Source organism: Chrysochloris asiatica, unplaced genomic scaffold (genome assembly GCF_000296735.1).
Source record: "Chrysochloris asiatica unplaced genomic scaffold, ChrAsi1.0 scaffold00102, whole genome shotgun sequence".
Taxonomy (NCBI): Eukaryota; Metazoa; Chordata; class Mammalia; order Afrosoricida; family Chrysochloridae; genus Chrysochloris; species Chrysochloris asiatica.
Genome location: NW_006408620.1, coordinates 668,918 through 692,188, shown reverse-complemented (window position 1 = coordinate 692,188; position 23,271 = coordinate 668,918). Strand labels below are relative to the sequence as shown.

The following is a 23,271-nucleotide window of genomic DNA, read 5'->3' as shown; positions in this document are numbered from 1 at the left end:
GAAAATTTTAAGACTTTGTAATCTTTTTAATGGACTATGAATAGGTTAGTCTCTCCTTTAAAATAGTAATTATTAAATAGGCCACTGGTTTTGAAATCTTATTCTGATTTATGTGAAAGTAATAAAAAAAATTTTTTTTCCTCTGGACAACCTTTCCTTAATTGTCTGTGAGTGCTAATTGTAGTTTGCGCTCTGTGGCATTTAGTTAAATCTCTTCACATGTGTTTGGAACTGTTGGGCATTTGTTTCAAGGACCGTGGTAGGATAGAAAAAAATCTGTGTTTGGGATATTCTCATGTGTAAATTCATATCCTGTCTCACTGCACCTAAAATATAACTGGCATTAAGCATGTTGCTTTACCTTTCTGGCCCTCAGTTCTTAGTTATGCATTAGATTCGAAGATCTTTTTAGCGTATATGATTTGAAGATCCCCTTAGCTACTCTTAAAACATTTTTTGTTGCGATTCCTTTATATTTGTTTAGAGTTTTGTTGTGGTTTTTGTTGTTTGGGGTGAGAATGTTCATAACTTTGACCTTAATTTGGAAGGTATGCTTGTTTGAACTAATGGGGCATTGCATTGAATTAGGTTTCCTTTATGGTGTAATAGAACATGTAGCATGTCCTAGGAATAACTTTGCCTTGTTAACTATGTTAAAATGTTAAACCTTCTTTTACAGGGAAGCGTATGCAATAGGGAAGAAAGAAAAACCGCCCTTCTTACCAGAGGAGCCATCTTCTTCTTCTGAAGAAGATGACCCTATCCCTGATGAATTGTTGTGTCTCATTTGCAAAGATATTATGACTGATGCAGTTGTCATTCCCTGCTGTGGAAACAGTTATTGTGATGAATGTAAGAAATGTTGGAGGACCCTCACAGATGTGTATTCTAGAATATTTGTATTTACTTAGAAAAGCTCTTAGTAATATGTAATTGTTATGTGTTATATATATTATAATAAGGAAAGAATAGTGGTAGTTTCTAAATGTTAATTAGCATTTAGTAGTGAGAGTTCTTTTTGTTGTGTATGTATGTATATTTATTAATAAAATGAATAACCCCCTTGTCCTTTCAGATATTAGAATTGACTAGTTCTTGTAAATTACCTTTATCGGGGCGACTGTACTGAGGTTTTGTCAAATATAGAATTCTTATTGGTTTCCTATACATTTTTAATGGTGTGCCGAAATTTATAAACCTTTTGGGCCTTAGATATGAGGGGGCTTCAAAAAGTTTGTGGAAAAAGTGGGATTAAAAGATAATTTTTTGAGACCCTCTCATATTTGGGGATATTTTGTGAGCGATTTTTTTTTTTTTTTTTTTTTTAATAAAAAACAAAACAAAACCTTGCTGTTTTGACTTGAGTGAACGTTTACAGAGCATATTGGTTCTCTGTTCAACAATTCATACATTTTGATTCAAGACATATGATTACAATCCCCACGATGTTAACAGCGCTCTTCCCATTGCTTTCCTTTGTTTACCATTTTCCATTTGCCCTTTTTTTCTATCCTTTCCTGCTGTCTAAACTATCTCTGGGCAAAGGCTGCCCTTTGGATCTCGTGTGGTTTATTGTTGTGATGAGTGCCTACCTCTCTGGCATTGTGACTTCACCTTATAAGTGGGCCTATGTTGTTTGGCTGAAAGTTAAGTCATAGGAGTGAATTAATTGCCAGGCCTGAAGGGCCATATTCTCAAGGGTTCTACCAGACTCTAACCAGACGAGTAAGCACAGTCTTATTTTTGTGATTTGAGTTTTGTTGCACATTTTCCTCCCACTCTAATCAGGACTTTTTATTGTGGTCCCTTTCCGAGTGCTCAGCACTGGTAGTCAGACAACATTTAGTTTTGCGCTCAGGAGGTCACAGGGCTGGGATTCACATGGCCCGTTAAACCTTTGGAGTAATTGATTCCTTGCATCTTTGCACTCTGCATTGTGCCAGATGAGGAGAGACCTTAGATGGATACCCCACAAACTTTTAAAATCCCAGTTGCTGCTCATCAAAGTGGGATGTAGAACCTTTTTTAATGGACTTTGCGTTGTTCAGTTGAGACATAACTCGGGAGTGTTTTAAAATGGTACCTAACTCCCTTTCTGGGATTGTGAATGATACAGCTTATTCTAAAATTGTTAAGTAGTAAGACCTGCTTCCTGTAAATGTGTATTTGCCAGGTTGACTATATTTTAACAAATCACTTACATTAGCATTTGGTTTTTCCTGTTACTTATCCTACATTTATCCCTTCTTGACCCAAAAGAAATAATGTCATCTGAAAATTTCAGTGCTCTCGGTCTTGCTCTGGCCTTTCTTATTTCTAAAGCAAGTTTGGGAATATAAGTCTCCTTTACTTTCAGCCCTACTCAATGAATACTAAAGTCAGGAAGAGGTCAAGTTAAAACGTACTGGAAAGTGTGTCTTTGATTTGACAGACCACTTATTACTGAGTTCTTACTACATTGGAGCACAATCTGAATCTGTAATTTAATTTTGCTCCTATCTTCTATGCTGTAGGTCGTTTAAAGTTTTTGCCTCTTTCTAGGTCATCTCCCTCTTTTTCTGTAATAGTTCATTATTAACTATTTAAACAAAGAATAGTATTTGGGAAAAGAGTGCTTTTTCTCTTTATTTAAAAGTCTTGAAATATATCCATGACTTTTCTTTTTAATAGCAAAGGTTGTAAAGACAACTTAGAGCAGAGGAGTGCTGTGTAGGTATAGGTAATAGACTTTACCTGTTTCCGTTTTTTAATCTGAGAGTAGAAATGAATGTGTTTAGAAACCAGTAATGGGACAAGCAGATGAAGGACATCTTTTTAATTCACTCTATAAATAATGAGTTTCTACAATGCTTTTATTAATATTTTAAATCTTACCATATTCAGGTATACGTTCAGCACTTCTGGAATCAGATGAACATACGTGTCCAACGTGTCATCACAATGGTGCATCACCTGATGGTTTAATTGCCAATAAATTTTTACGACAGGTATCCTTTCTATTAAGAACACTTGTAAAAATCTTTTCATTGATTTAATTACATGAGTTGATACAACAGACTTTTCTGCATCTTCATGTTTGATTTCTGTAGGCTGTTAATAACTTCAAAAATGAGACTGGATATACAAAAAGACTGCGAAAACAGTTACCCCCAGCACCACCCCCAATTCCCCCTCCAAGACCCCTAATTCAGCGAAACTTACAACCTCTGATGAGATCTCCAATATCAAGACAGCAAGATCCTCTGATGATTCCAGTGACCTCAACTCACCCAGCTCCCTCCATGTCTTCATTGACTCAGTCTTCCTTGGCTTCTGTGCCTGGAAATTCTTCTACCCCAGCTCCTGTTCCTGATATCACTGCAACAGTGTCCATATCAGTCCATTCAGAAAAACCAGATGGACCTTTCCGGTGAGTATAATATATTTCTCACTGTTAGAGAGTCAGTGAGATTGGTGTAGTGTTTCATTATTATATACTGCTTTATAACAGTTTTTTGTTTTAACCTATGATAAGTATTCTGTGGACTCTTACTATGTTTCATAAGGTAAGGCTGCTTGTACGAAATAACTTGGTTCTACTGGAGGAAGCAGCAAATGGAGGTGATTCATTTGGCAAGTAATGAGCATCCCAAAGCCTAGCATTGTTACAAGTTGCCAACAATCCCTACTAAATCTTGAACCGTCTTTAGTTCAGAGAAGGAAGAATTTACCAGTGGTCATAATAATGGTAACTAGAACGGGGCCAATTTGAGCATAACTAAGAACAGAGGTCTGGTAACATAATGGTTATGAATCAGGCTGCGAACTTTTTAAGGTCATCATTTTGAAACTACCAGCTGTTCCATGGGAGAAAGATGAGGCTTTCTGCTCCTATAAAGATTTATAGCCTTGGAAACCCTGTACAGGGTCGCTATGAGTTGGTTCCAACTCCGCGGCACATAACCACCACCACCTCCAAGAAAAATTTGGATAGGTGGAGAAAGACATAAAATATTGGTAGAACATCAGGACTGAACCATTGGACCTTTGAAGGCTAAGGACCGTAGTCTCAGGGTACATGTAGATAAATTGGCCAAACATAGTTCAGCCTAGTATGGTAAGTAGCATCTGGAGCCTTAAAAACTTGCAAGCAAACACCTAAGAAGGAATTACTGGTCTCTTCCCACCTGCAGCAAAGGAAAACTAAGAACTGAAAATACAAGGAAGCAGTTAGCCCAAAAGCCTAATGACCCACATGAACCACCTCTGACCTAAGACCAGAACTGGATGATGCCATGCTGTCACTGTCAACCACTCTGGCTAAGACCACAGTTGTTGTTGTTAAGTGCCATCGAGTCGGTTCCAACCCATAGCGACCTTGTACAGGGTTTCCAAGGCTGTAAATCTTTATGGGAGCAGAACGCCTCATCTTTCTCCTGCAGAGCGGCTGGTAGTTTCGAATTGCTGGCCTTAAGGTTCACAGCCCGATTCGTAACCACTACGCTACCAGAGCTCCTAAGACCACAATAGAAGATCCAAGTTAGAATGGCTTTAAAAAAAAGGTTTTTTAAATGAAGGCCAAAGAAACTGAAACCACTCCCAGAGGCTACCTTTGAGTCAAATAAGAGGGACTAGAACCTGTGAAGAATGTGCTCCTTAGAATAATGAAGTTTAAGAGACCAAAAGGGCTCTTCCTAAAACCAAAGATGATAAGGGAGAAGAGGGAAGCCCAGGGAGGAAGTCAAGAGCATGCTTACACATGGTGGTAATTCCAGCCAGAGTGTCATGGAGGAACGACTTAAGTATGAATGAATTTATGGATTGGAATCTAACTTGCTATGTAAACTTTCACTGAAAGCACAAGAAAATGTTTTTAAAATAAAGCATATGGGAGACGTATGTAGGTTATGTGCAAATACTGCACCAGGGACTTGTGTGTCTGAGGGCAGTCCTGGAACATTGCAGATACCTGGGGATGGTTGTATTCCCACAAGAAATGAAAGCAGGGACTGAAACATATACTAGGCAATTAGAGTTCATAGTAGTAGTGTTCAGCATACACAAAAGAGAGAAACAACCAAAATGTCCATCAAAGATGAATGAAAAGGTGCTATAAATACATACAATGGACCATTACTGAGCTATAAAGAGAAATGAAATTTGGATACATACTATGGGTTGAACGTTGGAAATTTGATGAGTGAAATAAACTATACACAGAAGGACAGATATGATATGGTTCCACTTGCATGAAATATCTAGACTAGACAAATTCATAGACACAGAAGGTAGATGACAGATATCAGGAGCTAGGGAAAGGAAATGAAAAGTTATTTTAGATAGGAACAGAGTTCGCTTGGCTGATTAAAATGTTTTTGAAATAATAGTGAAGATAGTACAGCATTTATTGTTTTGGATATAATTTTGGCTGTTATTGTTAACTACCGTGGAGTTGGTTTCAACTCATAGTGACCCTAGGTTGCAGATCTTTGTGGGAGCAGAAAGCCTCATCTTTCTCCCACAGAATAGCTGGTAGTTTAGAACTGCCGACCTGGAGATTAGCAACCCGATTCGTAACCACTGTGCTACCAGAGCTCCTTTGTAGAAGGGTAGTGAAAATTTATTTAAATCTTAACATTTCAGAATGAAAGGTACTCTGACCATGTGTTCAATAGCTCATAAATTCTTAAGTCAATCAACGTAAACTTAGATGCCAGGAACCTGCTCTAAACATACTGAAGAAAAATCTTTTTAAGCGTGGATCTTTGCCTATATATTTAATAATCAATCTAGAAGTTCAACCTTGGATTTGATTTGTAATCGGAATAAGAACCAGAGAGACTTACCCACAGTTACACCTTCTGTTTAATGGTAGAGCTGAAACTCTAATTCTGCATTCATTTCGTCCTTGTATATTCTTGTATTTTTTAAAAACCTTTTGTTGTGAACTGAGTAAAGGTTTACAGAGCAGATCATCAGTTTTACATTCAACAAATCATCTACTTTATTATAATGATTGTAATCCCCTCCATGTACCAATGATTAACAGTGTTTTTCTCTGTTCACTTTAACACGTATGTACCTTCATCTTTCTTTTGCTGGTTTCCCTCTTGCTGTATATTGCTTGCTACAAAAATCATATAGAGACCATGTACCATGTCTGACTTCCCTGGCTTTACAAGTGGGAAAGAGAATCAAACTCAAAATCAGCCCAGGGTGGATTCCTATGAAGTGGCAGTCAGACATGTTTCCACAGGATTTACTCGATTCTGACATCAATGATCCCTCCCACAGCACTCTGCTTCACGTCTGGGTTTGATAATCCATTGCAGTGGCCACACAGAATTCATAGCAATATTAATGATGATGTGGTTTATTAGGGAAGTCAACAGGGTACAATTCAGGATCAAAACCTTATCAGGATGTAGCAGTTTTTTATTCAGCAACACCTCTTTTCTGCCATGCTGCAGGCATGCCTCTTAAGTTCTCTCAGCCAGGTGGTCCCTTGGCTTCTGCCCTGCTTCATCATGTATTACAAAGCTCACTGTGCATTTGGCTGAATGTTTAAAGGGCGCATTTTTTAAGTTAGTCTCTCCTGCAGGTAGGCACTCAGCTTTACTCAGTCCGTCGACCTAGAGCCTGCAGCTCCAGTCTCTCTATGCCATCACCTCTGCTCAGGAAACATCCTAATTTTGCTGTTGTATTTGAGGGACAGATTTGCTAGGTATGATTCTGGGCAGAATTTTTTATATGTCATCCCATTGCCTTCTTGTCTACATGATTTCTGCTGAGAAATCAGAGCTCATTCTTACTGATTCTACTTTGTAGGTAACTTTTCATTTTTCCTAAGCTACTCTTGGGATTCTTTCCTTGTCTTTGGATTTAGAAAGTTTGATGATGATATGTCTTGGTGACTTTATTTTGGTATCTCTCCTGTTTAGAGTTTGTTCAGCTTCTTGTATGGTTGTCTTCTAATCTTTCATGATGTTAGTTAGGGAAATTGTCTCTGCTTAAATTGTCTCTTCCTGTTCTGAAATTCTGGTCATACTGTGAATTGTTCCTTTTCATGGTGTCCCACATAACTCTTAGGCTTTCTTAAGATTTTTGCATTCTTTTTCCTGATTGTTTATCTAACATATTAGTATTGAGAGATTTATTGTCAAACTCAGTAATAATTTGGGCTTCCATTGCTTCCAATCTCCTTTGCGCTTTCACTGTGTTGTCCATTTCTGAAATATTAATTTTATGGATTTCTAATTTTCAGGTTTTGTGTTATTTAAAAGTCTGCATTTATTTTGTCTTCTTACAGTGTTTTCCTGAATTCTTAATTTTTTCTGTGTTCTCCTTGCTTTGATCCATCTTTTTGTCAATCCTGGTTGTTTGTTGTTAAGTGCCATCAAGTTGGTTCCAACTCATAGTGACCCTGTATAGGGTTTCCAGTTCTTTTGAATTCTTTTTCATTCATCACCGTTTCTCTTTTCTCCTTCAGGAACATTTTCTAGCTTTGCATCTTGGTCATTTGTTTGAGCCATTCTCTCATTTCTTCATGTGAGCTAAAATTTTCTTTTTTCTCCAGGACATTGTGGGGTTGTCATATTTCTATTTAATTGATGAAATAAGTGCTCCTAGGCTGCCACCAACTGTCTCCTGTGGATGTAGTTAGAGAATGGAAGTGTGTACAATGTTATCATTTGCCCATTTATGCACCTCAGTTTAGGTTGGGCTTGGTTGGTGTTGGCTGCTGCCTATCATTGATCACGTGGTATAGGAGCTGGTATTGGCTGTTGCCCGGTGGGTAGAGCTTTTCAGTCACTTGTATGACTTTTCTCCCAGGCCACCTTCTGTTGCCAAAGTTGCTCACAAAAGTTCAGGATGGTCACACTGCATTTGGCTGGCCATTCACCAGTCAGTCTCTCTCTTTCGCTGTCCTTGCTCAGCTTCTCTTCCCAGCAAGTACTCGGTCTACTTCTCTAACCTTTCTTCTGAAATTTGGGGTTCCAGGGTTTTCATCTGTATCTCTTATATTTGATGTGGTGGAGGGTCTGTGTAGACCTAGTCATCAGTCCTTGGTCTTACTGGCAGTCTCTTGGAGACCACTACACTTTGATTTTTTTCCCCCAAATTTTATTATTCATACAGTCAGTTTCTGTCATACCTACCACATACAACACTGATTAAGGGAGGTTTCTTCCACTTATTATTTCAGAGCAGCTCTCCAAGGGTCCACTTCTCACTCTTTTTCCTTAGACGTCATCATAATTGACCCATCTTAATATTGTTGTTGTTAAGTACTGTGGATTTGATTCCGACTCATAGTGAACCCTACACAGGGTTTCCAAGGCTACAGATCTTTACAGGAGCAGAAAGCCTCATCTTTTTCTATGGAACAGCTGGTAGTTTCGAACTGCCGACCTTGAGGTTAGCAGCCCAGTTCATAAGCACTACACTTAATGTAGATGATACATAAACTTAGCTACGTATTGTTTTTACTCTTACTTAATCTTTCATTTCTGGTCACTTTTTGATGCATGTATTATATATACATTGAATTGTTTTCCAGAGATTCTGACTCTAAACTCTTGCCAGCGGCAGCCCTTGCATCAGAACATCCAAAGGGAACCTCTTCAATGGCAATTACTGCTCTTATGGAAGAGAAGGTAAATTTTCCTGGCAGTTTAAATTGGGGAGAAGGGGTTATTTACGGTACATGTTTTGTTTTTTATTTTTGTTTTAAACTATTTATTTTAAATATGTACATGTCTCCTGTGGCGCGCTGGTTCACAGCACTGGAGTGTGAACCATGAAGTTGGTGGTTCAGATTAACCATTTGCTTCTCAAAAACCCTGCACACGGTTGCTATGAGTCAGAATCAACTCGAAAGCACTTGCCATCAACAATGCGTGTGTGTAAAAGAGGTAAAAACAAACTTAGCTAACCCTTTTTTTTTTGTCCTTAAGGGCTACCAGGTGCCTGTACTTGGAACCCCATCTTTGCTTGGACAGTCATTATTACATGGACAATTGATCCCTACAACTGGTGAGTAAAATAATTTTGGTTTGGACCTTTTTCCTTTGAAAAATCGTTTTCGCTTTATTTAACATGCAGTTTTGTGTTTCCTTACTGTTTTTTGTTTGCAAGGTCCAGTAAGAATAAATACTGCTCGTCCAGGAGGGGGTCGACCAGGTTGGGAACAGTAAGTATGTTTAAAATCGTTTTCATCTAGTTATTTTCTTACTGGATAGTGAACACTACGGATTAGACAGTTTGTTGCTGAATGGTTTCGTGTAAATTCTCATATGCCAGGTTAACAGAGTTTGTTATGTAAAACATCTAAGATTTAAGATTATGAACAATTGTTTTCTTTTTTAAAAAAAGAACTAATTCTCTTTTAAAGTATAAAATATTATAGATTCTCTCTACGTTCATGTCGGATAATATAGTGGACATGTAGTTAGTGTTGTATGGTGTTATCAAAGTGATTCTGAGTCAGAGCAGAACAGAACACTGCCTGATCATGCACTACATGTTAAAACCTGTAGGATTCAGTTGTCTGCCCTCAACCACAAATAAACGTATTTCTTAATTAGTTGTATTTTGACATCAAGAGTCATAAGATTTATTTATTATATTTCTACTTACACAGTTATTATTGTATATAACCCACTTTAAGTGGGTTATAGTCTAAAGCTTAATTATTTTTGTTTGAGTGACAAACCAAATAAAGTATATTAATTAAAAGGCAAACAGAATACATCATTGGTAAGATCATAGGATTTGAAGACAAGCAGACCTAAGTTTAGATCACAACTCTCTTCTATTTAGTAGCTGTATAGTAGTTGTCGTTGTTAAGTGTCATTGAGTCAGTTCAGACTCATAGTGACACTGTATAATAGAGTTTCTGGGGGAACCACAGATGCTTTAGAAAAGCTGGCCTTGCAGTTAGCAGTCCAGTGCTTATCCTACAGCACCACACTAGGACTCCAGTTATTATCATAGCTAATCAAAAAACATAGTTAAAGTTAGTGTAATGATTGCTCAGCTCTCTTATCTGCAACATATTTAAGAGTTGGAGTGAGAACGTTTTATGAATGGTTAAAATTTGGTATCTTAAAATCTTTACACTCAAAGGTCATGTATATACCTATAGAGAATTGTTAAGTGCCATTGAGTTCTCAGGTTCCGACTCATAGTGACCGCTGTATAGGGTTTCTGGGGAACCACAGGTGGATTAGAAATGCTAACCTTGCGGTTAGCAATCCCGTACTTACCCTATAGCACCACACCAGACCCTTAAGATATATTACTCAGAACCAATTTTATCTTTTTTCCCCACATAGTCCCAACAAGCTTGGATATCTGGTTTCTCCAGCACAGCAAATTAGAAGGGGAGAAAGGAGCTGTTACAGGTAGGCATAGTAAATAATAATCTGATGAACAAATGGGAAATATAACTTAAGTCTTTTATCTCCTTATTTACTGACTACTTCCTCTCTGTCGGTACACAATAGAATAATGATGTGGACCTACAGGTTATTCAGACCTAGGCAGTATTTAAGGTGTTAGATTAGTTAGCAAGCTCACCTCCCAAGTGTGAAGAAGAGTTACATTAATTTCTCTTCTAGACTTAACTGCCCCAGTCTTCACACACCTTCTCTTCTCCACAAGAGTGTTCATTGTTAGGTGCTCTTGCCTTTGACAGGCACAGACTTTGAATTTAGGAAGTGCCTGGAGAACTCAAGAGGAAAGTATATTTATTGAGTTCTCTCCAGCACAGTAGCTCCCAGGGAAAAAAGAGCCTCCGAATTAACTTTATAGCAATAATATTGAGCTCTTCTTCTAGTGTTCCATAGAGAATTACCCATTCCTTCGCTTAAAGGAGATTACAGAATGTGGTGGGGTGTTTTTGTTTTTGTTTTTTCATTTGGATGGTGTTGGGGGGAGAAACAATTTGAGAATAATTAAGAATAGCAAAAGCAAGCTTAATAAAATAGAAAAGACATGCTTCAGATGATTTGAGTTTGAAGGAATAATACTTGGAATTTATTTCTCCAGAAGTATAAATCGGGGACGACACCACAGTGAGAGATCACAGAGGACTCAAGGCCCATCACTGCCAGCAACTCCAGTTTTTGTGCCTGTTCCACCGCCACCTTTGTACCCACCTCCTCCCCATACACTTCCTCTCCCGCCAGGCGTTCCTCCACCCCAGTTTTCTCCTCAGTTTCCTCCCGGCCAGCCGCCACCTGCTGGGTATAGTGTCCCTCCTCCAGGCTTCCCTCCAGCTCCTGCCAATTTATCAACACCCTGGGTATCATCGGGAGTGCAGACAGCTCATTCAAATACCATCCCAACGACACAAGCACCACCTCTGTCCAGGGAAGAATTCTATAGGGAGCAACGACGACTGAAAGAAGAGTATGTTTTTTATTTGACACTATTACACACTTTTCCATTCTCGAATGTAACATAAATAGGTATCTTCAGAAGTTTTTCTGGTGTTTCCAGTTAGTGCAAGAAAAATCAACTAAAAATTATTCCAAAGACATATAAGCAACCTCCTCAGGGATTCCTAGTTATTTATAGTTTTAAAGTAGAAAACTAATGGCAATTTCATTCATTTCATTAATGATCTAATTACATTTGTCTTCTTAGTTTTCTTAAATGGTTTTTGTTAACTGTCACTCTTTAACTTTATTTTACTAGGGAAAAGAAAAAGTCCAAGCTAGATGAGTTTACAAATGATTTTGCTAAGGAATTGATGGAATACAAAAAGATTCAAAAGGAGCGTAGGCGCTCATTTTCCAGGTTAGTGTTTTGCAAGCCTTCACAACAGAATTACAAATGGGACTTCGAATATCCAGGGATTAGCTATGGATATAAATAACATTGCAGTTAACGGAATTTTTCTGATTCGGTTTAGGCTTATAGAAATGGAGATGTAGTTTATTTCCCAATAAATGTTTACTGAAATGTCTCTATGTACATTCTATTGTGTAGAACTAGCAGTTACGGGGATTAAATTGCCCTTGTCCCTTAAAGTTTTTAATAGTATAATTGGAAATTGTTTATGGAAAGAAAAAATAAGAAATAGTAGAAAGAACATTTCTGAGCACTCTTTTACCATAAGGCTACAGCTTCTTGCTGGAACATTAACCTGAGTAATCGTAAAGTAGTAATACAAATTGCTTATTGACAGCAAAACTGAATTACAAAAATTCCCTAGAAGTTTGTTAAGAGATTTGCATTTTTAAGCTTTCACTTGAAATGTGCTTCCTTTTATAGCAATTATAGGACAGAAAATTGATCAGATAGGAAGTGAAATTTAATTTAATTGGTATTTTGTTTAATGTCAGTTAGCTTGTATAATTATCACACTGCACTCTAATTGTAACAGAGTAATTGTTCTGATCTCTGTACTTGATTTCATCCTAACAGAGGTCACTGTGCCTCTTTAATCATGAAACTAAATGTAAAGATAGATAAACTGTTGGGAGAGTGTTAGAATTTGATGTGCTGTATGTTTTTTCTGCATATATTTCTCAACTATCAACTGTTGTCTTGTTTTTGTTTTTAGGTCTAAATCTCCCTATAGTGGTTCATCATATTCAAGAAGTTCCTACACTTACTCTAAATCAAGATCGGGTTCAACACGCTCACGCTCATACTCTCGATCATTTAGCCGCTCTCATTCTCGTTCGTATTCACGATCGCCTCCATACCCCAGAAGAGGCAGAGCAAAGAGTCGGAATTACCGCTCACGGTCTAGATCTCACGGATATCATCGATCTAGGTCAAGATCACCTCCTTATAGACGGTATCATTCACGATCAAGATCTCCTCAAGCATTTAGGGGACAGTCGCCCAGTAAACGTAATGTACCTCAAGGAGAGACAGAACGTGAGTATTTTAATAGATACAGAGAAGTTCCACCACCGTATGATATAAAAGCTTATTACGGGAGGAGTGTTGACTTTAGAGACCCATTTGAAAAAGAGCGTTACCGAGAATGGGAGAGAAAATACCGAGAATGGTATGAAAAATACTATAAAGATTATGCTGCTGGAGCACAGCCTAGACCCTCTGCAAATAGAGAGAACTTTTCTCCAGAGAGATTTTTACCACTTAATATCAGAAACTCTCCCTTTACAAGAAACCGCAGAGAAGATTATTCTGCTGGACAGAGTCATAGAAGTAGAAATATAGGTGGCAACTATCCAGAAAAACTTTCAACAAGAGACAGTCACAATCAGAAAGATAATGCAAAAGCAAAAGAGAAAGAGAGTGAAAATGCTCCTGGAGATGGTAAAGGGAATAAGCACAAGAAACACAGAAAAAGAAGAAAAGGAGAAGAAAGCGAATGTTTTCTGAACCCAGAGTTACTCGAGACGGCTAGGAAATCTAGAGAACCACCTGGTAGTGAGGAGACTAAAACAGAGTCACTGTTTGTTCTCCCAAGTCGAGATGATGCTACACCTGTTAGAGATGAGCCAATGGATGCAGACTCCATCACTTTTAAATCAGTATCTGAAAAAGACAAGAGAGACAAAGATAAGCCAAAAGCAAAAGGTGACAAAAACAAACGGAAAAATGATGCATCTGCTGTGTCCAAAAAAGAAAATGCAAAACCCGCTAAAGGAACTCAAGAAAAAGTAGATGGAGAACGTGAAAAATCTCCTCGATCTGAACCTCCACTGAAAAAAACCAAAGAGGAGACTCCAAAGACTGACAGCGCTACTAAATCAACAGCATCTTCCTCTCAGAAAGATGAAAAGAGCACTGGTACCCCTAGAAAAGCTCACTCCAAGTCAGCAAAAGAGCACCAAGAAGCAAAACCAATCAAAGAGGAAAAAGTCAAGAAGGACTATTCCAAAGATGTCAAATCAGAAAAACCAACTCAGAAGGAAGACAAGACCAAGAAGCCTAACGAGAAAAGTAAGCCACTAGACAACAAGGGAGAAAAAAGAAAAAGGAAAACTGAAGAAAAAGGTGTAGATAAAGAATTTGAGTCATCCTCATTGAAAATTTCTAAATTAGAAGTAACTGAAATACTGAAACCATCACCAAAACGCAAAATGGAACCTGATACTGAAAAGATGGATAGAACCCCTGAAAAGGACAAAATTTCATCATCAACTGCCCCAGCCAAAAAAATTAAGCTCAACAGAGAAACAGGAAAAAAAATTGGAAGTACAGAAAATATATCTAATACAAAAGAAACTTCTGAAAAATTGGAGTCTACATCCAGCAAAGTTAAACAAGAAAAAGTCAAAGGAAAGGTCAGACGAAAAGTAACTGGGACTGAAGGATCCAGTTCAACTCTTGTGGATTATACCAGGTACGTGATTATGGATGTCATGTGTGTGTGTTTGCTCTCATAGAGGGGGTCTCTTCCGTGCTTTTAATTTTTATTAAAGTAAAGTGAAACACATTAATTAAGAATGTGCTGATCTTAAGGTTTAGGCAGGCTTACTCTTACTGCCTTTAAGGAGAGTGTTAAAGACAAGATTCTGAATTTGAAGAACAACACATTTGTTGTTAACACATTTTTTGTATAAGCATATCTTTAAAATTTTAAAGCAGAATAGTCTTTAATGTTGAAAGCACATTTATTGTGTTTAAGTGAAATTTTAATTACACTCAGTTATCATTTTTATATCTGTTAATGTTTTATAGTTAATTTTATGAATTTAAAATAATTTTATTATTTTCTTTTAGTACAAGCTCAACTGGAGGCAGTCCTGTGCGGAAGTCTGAAGAAAAAACAGATACAAAGCGAACTGTCATTAAAACTATGGAAGAATATAATAATGACAATACAGCTCCTGCTGAAGATGTTATTATTATGATTCAGGTTCCTCAGTCCAAATGGGATAAAGATGACTTTGAATCTGAAGAAGAAGATGTTAAATCTACACAGCCTGTGTCAACAGTAGGAAAGCCTGCTAGTGTTATAAAAACTGTTAGCACCAAGACATCAAGTACAATCAAGTATAATGAAAAAGAAAGTGAGCCATCAGAGAAAATTCAAAAACTCACCAAGGAAGTGAGCCATGAAATAATGCAGCATGAGGCTAAAAGTTCAAAAAACTCTCTCTCCAGTGAGAAAGGAAAAACCAAAGATCGAGATCATTCCGTATTGGAAAAGGAAAACCCTGAAAAGAGGAAGAACATCATTCAACCGGAGAAAGAGAGTAATTTGGACCGTCTCAATGAACAATTAAGTTTTAAAAATCTGTCTCAATCTTCCAAAGACAGTAGAACTTCAGATAAGCATGATTCCATTCGTGGTTCCTCAAATAAAGATTTCACTCCCAATAGAGACAAAAAACCTGACTATGACAACAGGGATTATGCAAGTTCCAAACGAAGAGATGAAAGGAATGAGTCAACAAGAAGAAAAGATTCTCCTCTACGGAATAAAGATTCTGCATCTGGACAGAAAGTGAAACCCAGGGATGAGAGAGATTTGTCTAAGAAGGGAACAGGAGAGTCTAAAAAAAGTAACTTAAGTCCCTCAAGAGACAGAAAACCTCATGATCACAAACCCACTTATGATACTAAACGCTCAAGTGAAGAGACAAAGTCTATAGATAAAAATACTTGTAAAGATCGTGAGAAGCATGTATCAGAAGCAAGGAACAATAAAGAGTCAAGTGGCAACAAATTACTCTATACACTTAACTCACCAGATACACAAACTGAAAAAGAGCAAGTTACAGGGCAAATTGACAAGAATGTTGTCAAGCCTAAGCCCCAATTAAGCCACTCTTCTCGCCTCTCCTCAGACTTAACTCGGGAAACTGATGAAGCTGCTTTTGAACCAGATTATAATGAAAGTGATAGTGAAAGTAATGTATCCGTAAAAGAAGACGAAACACTAGGAAAAGTGTCTAAGGAGTTGAAAGATAAAGTCATAGAGAAAGCAAAAGAGAACCTGGACACAACCGCCGCTGGCCAGACCCACATAGGCAGGAGTCAGAGTCAGAGCAGCCCCAGCGTTAGCCCAAGTAGAAGTCAGAGCCCTTCTGGGAGCCAGACCCGGAGCCACAGTAGCAGTGCCAGCTCAGCAGAAAGCCAGGACAGCAAAAAGAAGAAGAAAAAGAAAGAAAAGAAAAAGCACAAGAAACATAAAAAACACAAGAAGCATAAGAAGCATGCAGGCACTGAAGTAGAATTGGAGAAAAGCCAAAAACACAAACACAAGAAAAAGAAGTCAAAAAAGAACAAAGATAAAGAAAAGGAGAAGGAGAAAGATGACCAAAAAGTGAAATCTGTCACGGTATAAAAAGACAGATTTTTTTAAATTGACTTAATTACTAAGTCATCTGTATTAAATTTTGTTATAATGTAAAGAAATTCAGACCTTGTAAATAATGACATGGAAGACTCTGTGCTGCACTTAAAATATTGCTGCTTGATTATTTGATTTTTACATCAGAGCTTTATAACACGAACTTTTGTACAGAACTGTCAGTGTGACCATGTAACATGAGAGGTTTTGCTAGGGCCTATTATTTTTAACCACCATAAATTAGTTGGGGTGGAATTTACTGTACTGTGAAATTTTCACATTTGAATTTTTTTAATTGCCTGGCAGAAGCTGATATCAGTTCTAAAATATCAGCAGAATGATTTGCTTAATTCATTATATCACTTTTTGATTACAATAAAGTTTTCTGTCAACTTTTCAGATGTTGAATATTTGCATTATTTGAAAAAAACAGCAGCATACCTCTTCCTGCTTCTTTTTTCCTGTTTTAAAAATTACTGAGTCTTAAGTTGAATTAAATGTCCATAATTCTGAAGTAAACATGAAAGACAGATTTCGTGGGCAGCTCATGGTGAGTGTGGCAAGATAGAAGTCAGGATTAATTTGTCTTGAGTATGATATGGTAATTAGAAGTTTGACCTTGAATCTTAGCAATAAGGAATTGTGACTTGTTTATTAGTCACATGCTCACTTCACTGAAACCCTGATGACAGTAGTAAATATGAAATTTCTTAAAGGCAGGTCCAGAAGCACTAGGTGGGTTACTGTGGTGGGTTACCTTCATTGTTGTGGTTCAGGAAGTAACACGATGGACAATAAAAAGCTGCTGAAATGATTTGGGGACATGGTGCTTTGGAAGCTATTGTTAGGGCTGTCAAGTCAGTAATGACTCAGCAACCCTGTATAAGATGGCCAATGAGCAGCTGGTTAGCAGGCCAATCCTTATCCTACAGCACCATACCAGGTGATGATGTAAAAAGAGGAAAGGCTAGAAACTCAGTCTAGTCTAGTAACCCTGGAGTATTGGGACAGGAGGCACAGTATAACATGTATGAGGGGGCTTCAGAAAGTTTGTGGACAAATGGAATTAATGAAATTTTTCCATGAGCTATTTGAAACTTTTATATACCACACCAGGAGTCCTGGGGTGGTGCACAGTAGGATAAACACTCAACCTCAAAATTGGTGTGATTTATAAGGTCGGTGGTTCAAACTCACAAGCTGCTCCTTGGAAACCCCTATACAGGGTCTCTGTGAGTGAGAACTGATTTGACAGCACTTAACAGTAACCATTTTTGTTACTCGGTTTTAAGTGGTATGTGTACCTGTTAATAGAATGTATGTTTTAAGTAGTGATATTTAAAGAAGAATAACATGACTAAAGTTGTGTAGATTCTATATGAATACTGGAATCCTGGTGTGGCGCTTTGTGTTAATGCGCTGGACGGCAAAGTCTTTTGAACTGCAAGGTCAGCAGTTCAAGCTCACCATCTGCTCCGCGGAAACCCTATACAGGGTCGCTGTGTGGTCAGAACCGACTCAACAACACTTAACAACAACATACGAATACTATAAATATGAAAACTTGAGTAATGAGATTTGGGAAATGCTGTTTTTAAATGAAGCCAACTTTTCCCTAAATGGCTTTGCTTTCGTCATGATTCTTAAAGCGCATTTGTTTTTTTCTCAGACACCTATATCTTGTGTCAATGAGTCAGTCCTGATACATAATCTGTATCGGGTTTATGAAGAGCAGCTGGTGGATTCGAACCACCAACCTTACAGTTAAGCTGTACAGTGCCATACCAAGACAACCTTGGAATAAGCAGTCAAGTGCTTATCCTACAGCACCATGCAGGGACTCCATGGTTTTATCTTGCTAGGAATGGAGTATCTGTTCTAACCATGCCCCTCACCCACTTACCAACATACTGACACTTAACAGTCCCATAAAACTATTCTTGCTGATTTGGATCAAAAATCCAGATTATATCTTCCATTGCAGTTGAGGACTTCAGCACTTAGAATGGACATTTTATCAATTCTGTCAACCTGGTGGCTTTGTAGGATCAACAGTGGCCCCAGTGAGAAAGATGAGGCGGACTGCCCCAGTAAACATTTAGTCTTAGAAATCCTACAGAGGGGCGCTAGGAGTTGGAATCAACTCAGCAGCAGTGGGTTAGGTTTGAGCCCACTCTTAGCACAATTTTCTGATATTTTCAATTTCAATATTCCATCCATAACCTGGCACAGTTTCTTCCTGTGTTGACCCAGAGTAGGCCTGTGGTGTCTCATTCTAGTCGTATTGTCTGCCTTCCCTAGCTTTCCAGTACCCCTTCCTTTAAACCATGTGCTGATGCCCCCCAACTCTACTGCTGTCCCTAATCCATTGTGCTGCACTATTAAAAACTGACCCCCAAACCTAGAGTAAGACTCTGAACACTGCGTACTACAAGCTTCAAAGACAAGAAGTAACTTGGCCAGGCACTATGCCAAGTCTTGGTCTGGTGCTGTAGGATAAGCACTGGACTTAAAGGTCTGCGGTTCAAACTCACCAACTGCTCCTTGGAAACCCTATACAAGGGTCTCTATGGTCAGACTAAACTTTGATAAGCAGCGGAGTTTTGTGCTCAGTACTTGAAATATTAAGAGCCACTGGGATTCTTATTAATGTATAAGCTATTTAGCATGTTAATTTTTAAGTGTCATTGAATCGATTCTAACCTTGGCTACTCAAGCCTAGCACCCAACAAGTCTAACTCAACCCAGCTGTGAGGTGTTAGACAACATATTAGTTATTGAGTCGGTTCCAACCCATACAGACCCTGTATACGGTTTCCAAGGAGTGGCTGATGGGCTTGAACCGCCGACCATGCTGCTGAGTGCATTATCCTGCAGTACCACACCAGGACTTAAATTATTAAGTGCTGTGAAGTCAGTTCTGACTGAGCAACCCTGTGGGTTTGAACTGCTTACCTTGTGTTGCGCAGTTCATTGCTGATCCACAGCGCCACACCAGGACTCCATTAGATAACATATAAGACTGTTAACGACCCGTCTCCCACCTGTTTTTAGTGATTCCCAAAAGAAAGCCACATCTTAAACTTTTCACTTGACTGATGTGGTTGGAATTAATTCCTTTCTCCTCTGCCTGCCTGACAATTTCCTGCTCATTGTTTGGATGTTAGTTTGCCTTCTTTAAATTAGTCCCTCCCAGTGTTTGCCAGCCTGCTGGCATAGGCACAGCCCACCCCCAGGTAGGTACACATCCAAGGTGCATTCGTTGTACTGAAGATGCTGTAAGAACTTTTTAAATTGTATTGCTAAGGGATGGGCTTGGATGATTCCTTCAGAGACTGAGTTAAATCCTCAAAGGGAATGTGCCTGGTTTATATTTCAAAAGTCAAACTATGCTTTCTACGTTGTAGACAGTTCCGGTTAATAAGCTAAAATGTTAAAAAATGGCTTTTGAGGTTATTACATTTTACCAAGCAAACATTCTCATCTAGTTAAGAGGGGTACATGCAGAGGCCAGTAAAGAATTTCATGGACAACCAGTGATGGGACAGTTTTTTTAAGGGAGGAAAATGCCCTAAGGTACTGTTGATTTGGGATGGAGCCATGGTGTGGCACTGTAGGGTAGGTGGTGGTGGTGTTTATGCGCCATAGAGTCCGTTCTGACCCATAGCAACCCCGTACAGGGTTTCAGAGGCTGTAAATCTTTACGGGAGCAGAAAGCCTCATCTTTCTCCCGCAGAACAGCTGGTAGTTTTGAACTGCTGACCTTAAGGTTTTCAGCCCGATTCTTAACCAGTATGCTAAAGCACTACTAACTACAAGGTCAGTGTTTCAAACCCACCAGCCACTCCTTGGAAATCCTGTACAGGGTAGTTATGAATTGGAACTGATTCAAAGGCACTAACAGCAACAGCGTAGTGGTTACAAATCGGGCTGTGAACCGCAAGGACAGCAGTTCGAAACTACCAGCGGTTCTGTGGGAGAAAGATGAGGCATTCTGCTCCTGTAAAGATTTACAGCCTCAGCAACCCTGTGCGGGGTCGCTATGAGTCGGAACCGACTCCACGGCACATAACAACAACAACAGCAACAGCAATAAGGAGCTCCGGTGGCAGTCAAGTTAGCACTTGACTGCTAACTGAAAGGTTAACTGTTTCAACCCACTTGTGGTTCCACAGGAGAAAGGTGTGGCAGCCTTCTTCCATAAGGATGGCAGCTTTGAAAAGCTCTGTCCTACGAACTCTTCTTTGTCTCTGAGTCATAAGTGACTCAAGGGTAGTGGGTATACTCAGTGTGCCAAGAATGATAACAAGTGCTACAATCATACATTAAAATAGCTAACAAGTGCTACAATCATACATTAAAATAGCTTCCTTGCCAATCCAGCATGCCAACAAAAGGGAGCAAAACCTCCAAAATGTTTAAGCCAAGGATTTCACTCATCCTCTAGAGCCTCTGGTAGTGTAGGGGATTATGAGCTGAGCTGCTAACCTCAAGGTCAACAGTTCAAATCTACCAGCTTGCTCCGCAGCAGAAAGAGGAGGCTTTCTGCTCCCATCAATATTTACAGCCTCGGAAACCCTACAAAGGGTAGGTACATGTCGGAACTGACCCCACACACATCACCACCACCACCACCAATTTCTGTTATGTGTCCCCATCTATGTCATGTCCTCGTTTCCTGTGTTGTGTTCCATCTATGTGTATTGCTTTTCTTGTGTTGAGCTATATAGAACCAAACCTCTGATTTGGAACATGAGCCTTTTTTTATACTTCTGCCCGTGTACTTAAATCTCTTAGCACAAAAAAAATAATAGGCTGGACTACAAAGTTGGTTTGAACCCCAGGGTAGGTGGTTCAAGCTCACCAGTTGCTCTTCGGAAACCCTATACAGGGACGTTATAGGTCAGAACCAACTCGATGGCACTTCACAACAACACCATGGATACGTGTGGAGTCCTGATGTGGCACACTGTGGGATAAGCACTGTACCACAAGGTCAGTTTGTAAGATCTTTAGTCCAAGCCAGCCAGCTGCTCCTCACTATGCATCAGAACCAACTGGAAGGACTTAATGACAAATGGAAGGTGGTGTTTGTTGTAAAACTCCAGAAATAGGCCCAAATATCAAAGTATTTAATATACAACAGTTTAAAAGATGAGTGTGAAAATGATAGGTGTTTTTGATAAATAACTTCGAGAGAACAACATATCCATTTCGAAAAACAAAAAAACTTTTCTAAAAATTAGGTGTATTAATTTATTTTCAAAAACCAATTTTATTATATAACCCAGGTGTTGGGCAATTTTTTTCTTAACCAGTCTTGTAGAATCACCTTCCCTTTATTCTTTCAAACTTGCCATTCTCTGGAATCCCAGGGTCTTCTCCAATATTTCTGTTGGTTTTTGTGAGATGTTTTCTTTCGGTTTGTCCCTTTTTGATTTCTGGATGTCTATTCCTGATGCTGACTTTTCTAATCTGGACTTTTTACTCTCATATAATTTCTACATAATATAATTTCATGATGTTTCTCCCCTATTTTCCCACAACATTCTGTTATTTTTCTATGCACAGCATGATGGTTTGTCTCTGTCCTAGGTTCTACATCTTCTAAGGCATTTGGAAGCAATTCCCCTGAGATGAATTTTGCCATTAGAGGGCAGAAGAAGCTGCCATTCTTTAAAATAGCAACCCCTCACCCCCTACATCATTGTTTAAAATAGCAACCCCTCACCCCCTACACCCCCCACATCATTGTTTCTAATTATAAACTCAACTACAACACAAATGCAAATGGTCAAATATATGAAAAAGTTAAATTTTACTGGTAATAAAAAATGTCAACAGTAACATTTCCACCAGGATATGGCGGTTAATTTTTTTACTGAGTTTATCCAGACTGTAATACATATTCTCAATTTGCAAGTTTTTTTTTTTTTTAATTTTTGTTTTTATTTTTAACAAAGTTGTACACTGTTTACAAAATCAGGAATTTTTTAAGATAACCAAAAACCCTAGTTGCTTGTCAACTCCTTAGCTGCTCCCAACTCAACTCCAATTCTTCAGAGGCAACCAATTTTAATTTTTTACTAGTTTCTTATAAAGCTTGGTTTACATAACATACTTCGATACTTAAGCTTATGTATCGACTTGACTAGGCTATGGTTCTCAGTAGATTGGCAAACACTGGACTGTTTTCTGTTCCATAATGTAGTCTGATGTCATCAAACAGTGGAGAGTTTCTCCCAATATGTGGTCTGCCTCCGGAACACCAAGATGCCTTGCAAAGCAGTTTTCTTTCTCAAATTGGACACTCTTCTCTTCATCTGACATTTAGTCTCCCAGACATAAACCTGCAGAAGTCTCCAGCCTGCTACAGATTTTGGATTTGCCAAGCCCTCTAATTCTGTGAGCCAGCAGAGGTCTCCGGCCTAACAACTGATCTCTGGATTTGGGATTCCTGGCTCCTATATTTGTGTAAACTATTTCCTTGAAATTATCTATCTCTACCTATCCATCTAGAGTCCTGGTGTGGCACTGTAGGATAAGCACTGGACCACAAGGTTAGTTTAAACACAAGACTGGCAGGCAGTTCAAATTCACCAGCTGCTCCTTGGAAACCCTATCCAAGGTCGCTATGCATCCAAATCGGCTTGACTGCACTTAGTAACAACAATAATCTACCTAGCTGGAGTTCTTGTGTGGTGCTGAAGGGTATACACTGGACAAAAGGTCAGTGTGAATCACAAAGCTGATGGTTCAAACGCACCAGCCACTCCTCGGATACCCTATACCAAGTCACTATAAGTCGGAAGCATCTCAACAGCACATAACACCACCACCTACCTCTCTGGCGTCCTGGTATGGCACTGTAGGGTAAGTACTGGACTGCTAACCACAAAGTAAGCAGTTAAAACCCACCAACCACTTCGTGGAAACCTTACACAAAGTCACTGAGTCTGTACCACAAGGTCAGTGGTTTAAACTAACTAGTTGCTCCTCTG

At 38.8% G+C, this 23,271-nt stretch overlaps 1 protein-coding gene across 2 annotated transcripts in view; it reads left to right on the top strand.

Moving 5' to 3' along the window:
• The window catches only part of RBBP6 (retinoblastoma binding protein 6), a 35,916-nt gene extending 19,247 nt beyond the window's left edge, over nucleotides 1-16,669 (top strand). The window contains exons 8-18 of one of the 2 annotated variants that reach the window (XM_006867190.1): nucleotides 680-852; nucleotides 2,884-2,987; nucleotides 3,090-3,409; nucleotides 8,540-8,636; nucleotides 8,937-9,015; nucleotides 9,118-9,172; nucleotides 10,317-10,385; nucleotides 11,032-11,394; nucleotides 11,683-11,784; nucleotides 12,554-14,314; nucleotides 14,695-16,669. In XM_006867190.1, the coding sequence (XP_006867252.1) occupies nucleotides 680-852; nucleotides 2,884-2,987; nucleotides 3,090-3,409; nucleotides 8,540-8,636; nucleotides 8,937-9,015; nucleotides 9,118-9,172; nucleotides 10,317-10,385; nucleotides 11,032-11,394; nucleotides 11,683-11,784; nucleotides 12,554-14,314; nucleotides 14,695-16,264 (4,693 nt within the window). In that variant the 3' untranslated portion in view covers nucleotides 16,265-16,669. The remainder of the gene's footprint in view (nucleotides 1-679; nucleotides 853-2,883; nucleotides 2,988-3,089; nucleotides 3,410-8,539; nucleotides 8,637-8,936; nucleotides 9,016-9,117; nucleotides 9,173-10,316; nucleotides 10,386-11,031; nucleotides 11,395-11,682; nucleotides 11,785-12,553; nucleotides 14,315-14,694) is intronic. The other variant, XM_006867191.1, reaches the window with a different exon arrangement.
• The last annotated feature ends 6,602 nt before the right edge of the window (nucleotides 16,670-23,271 follow it).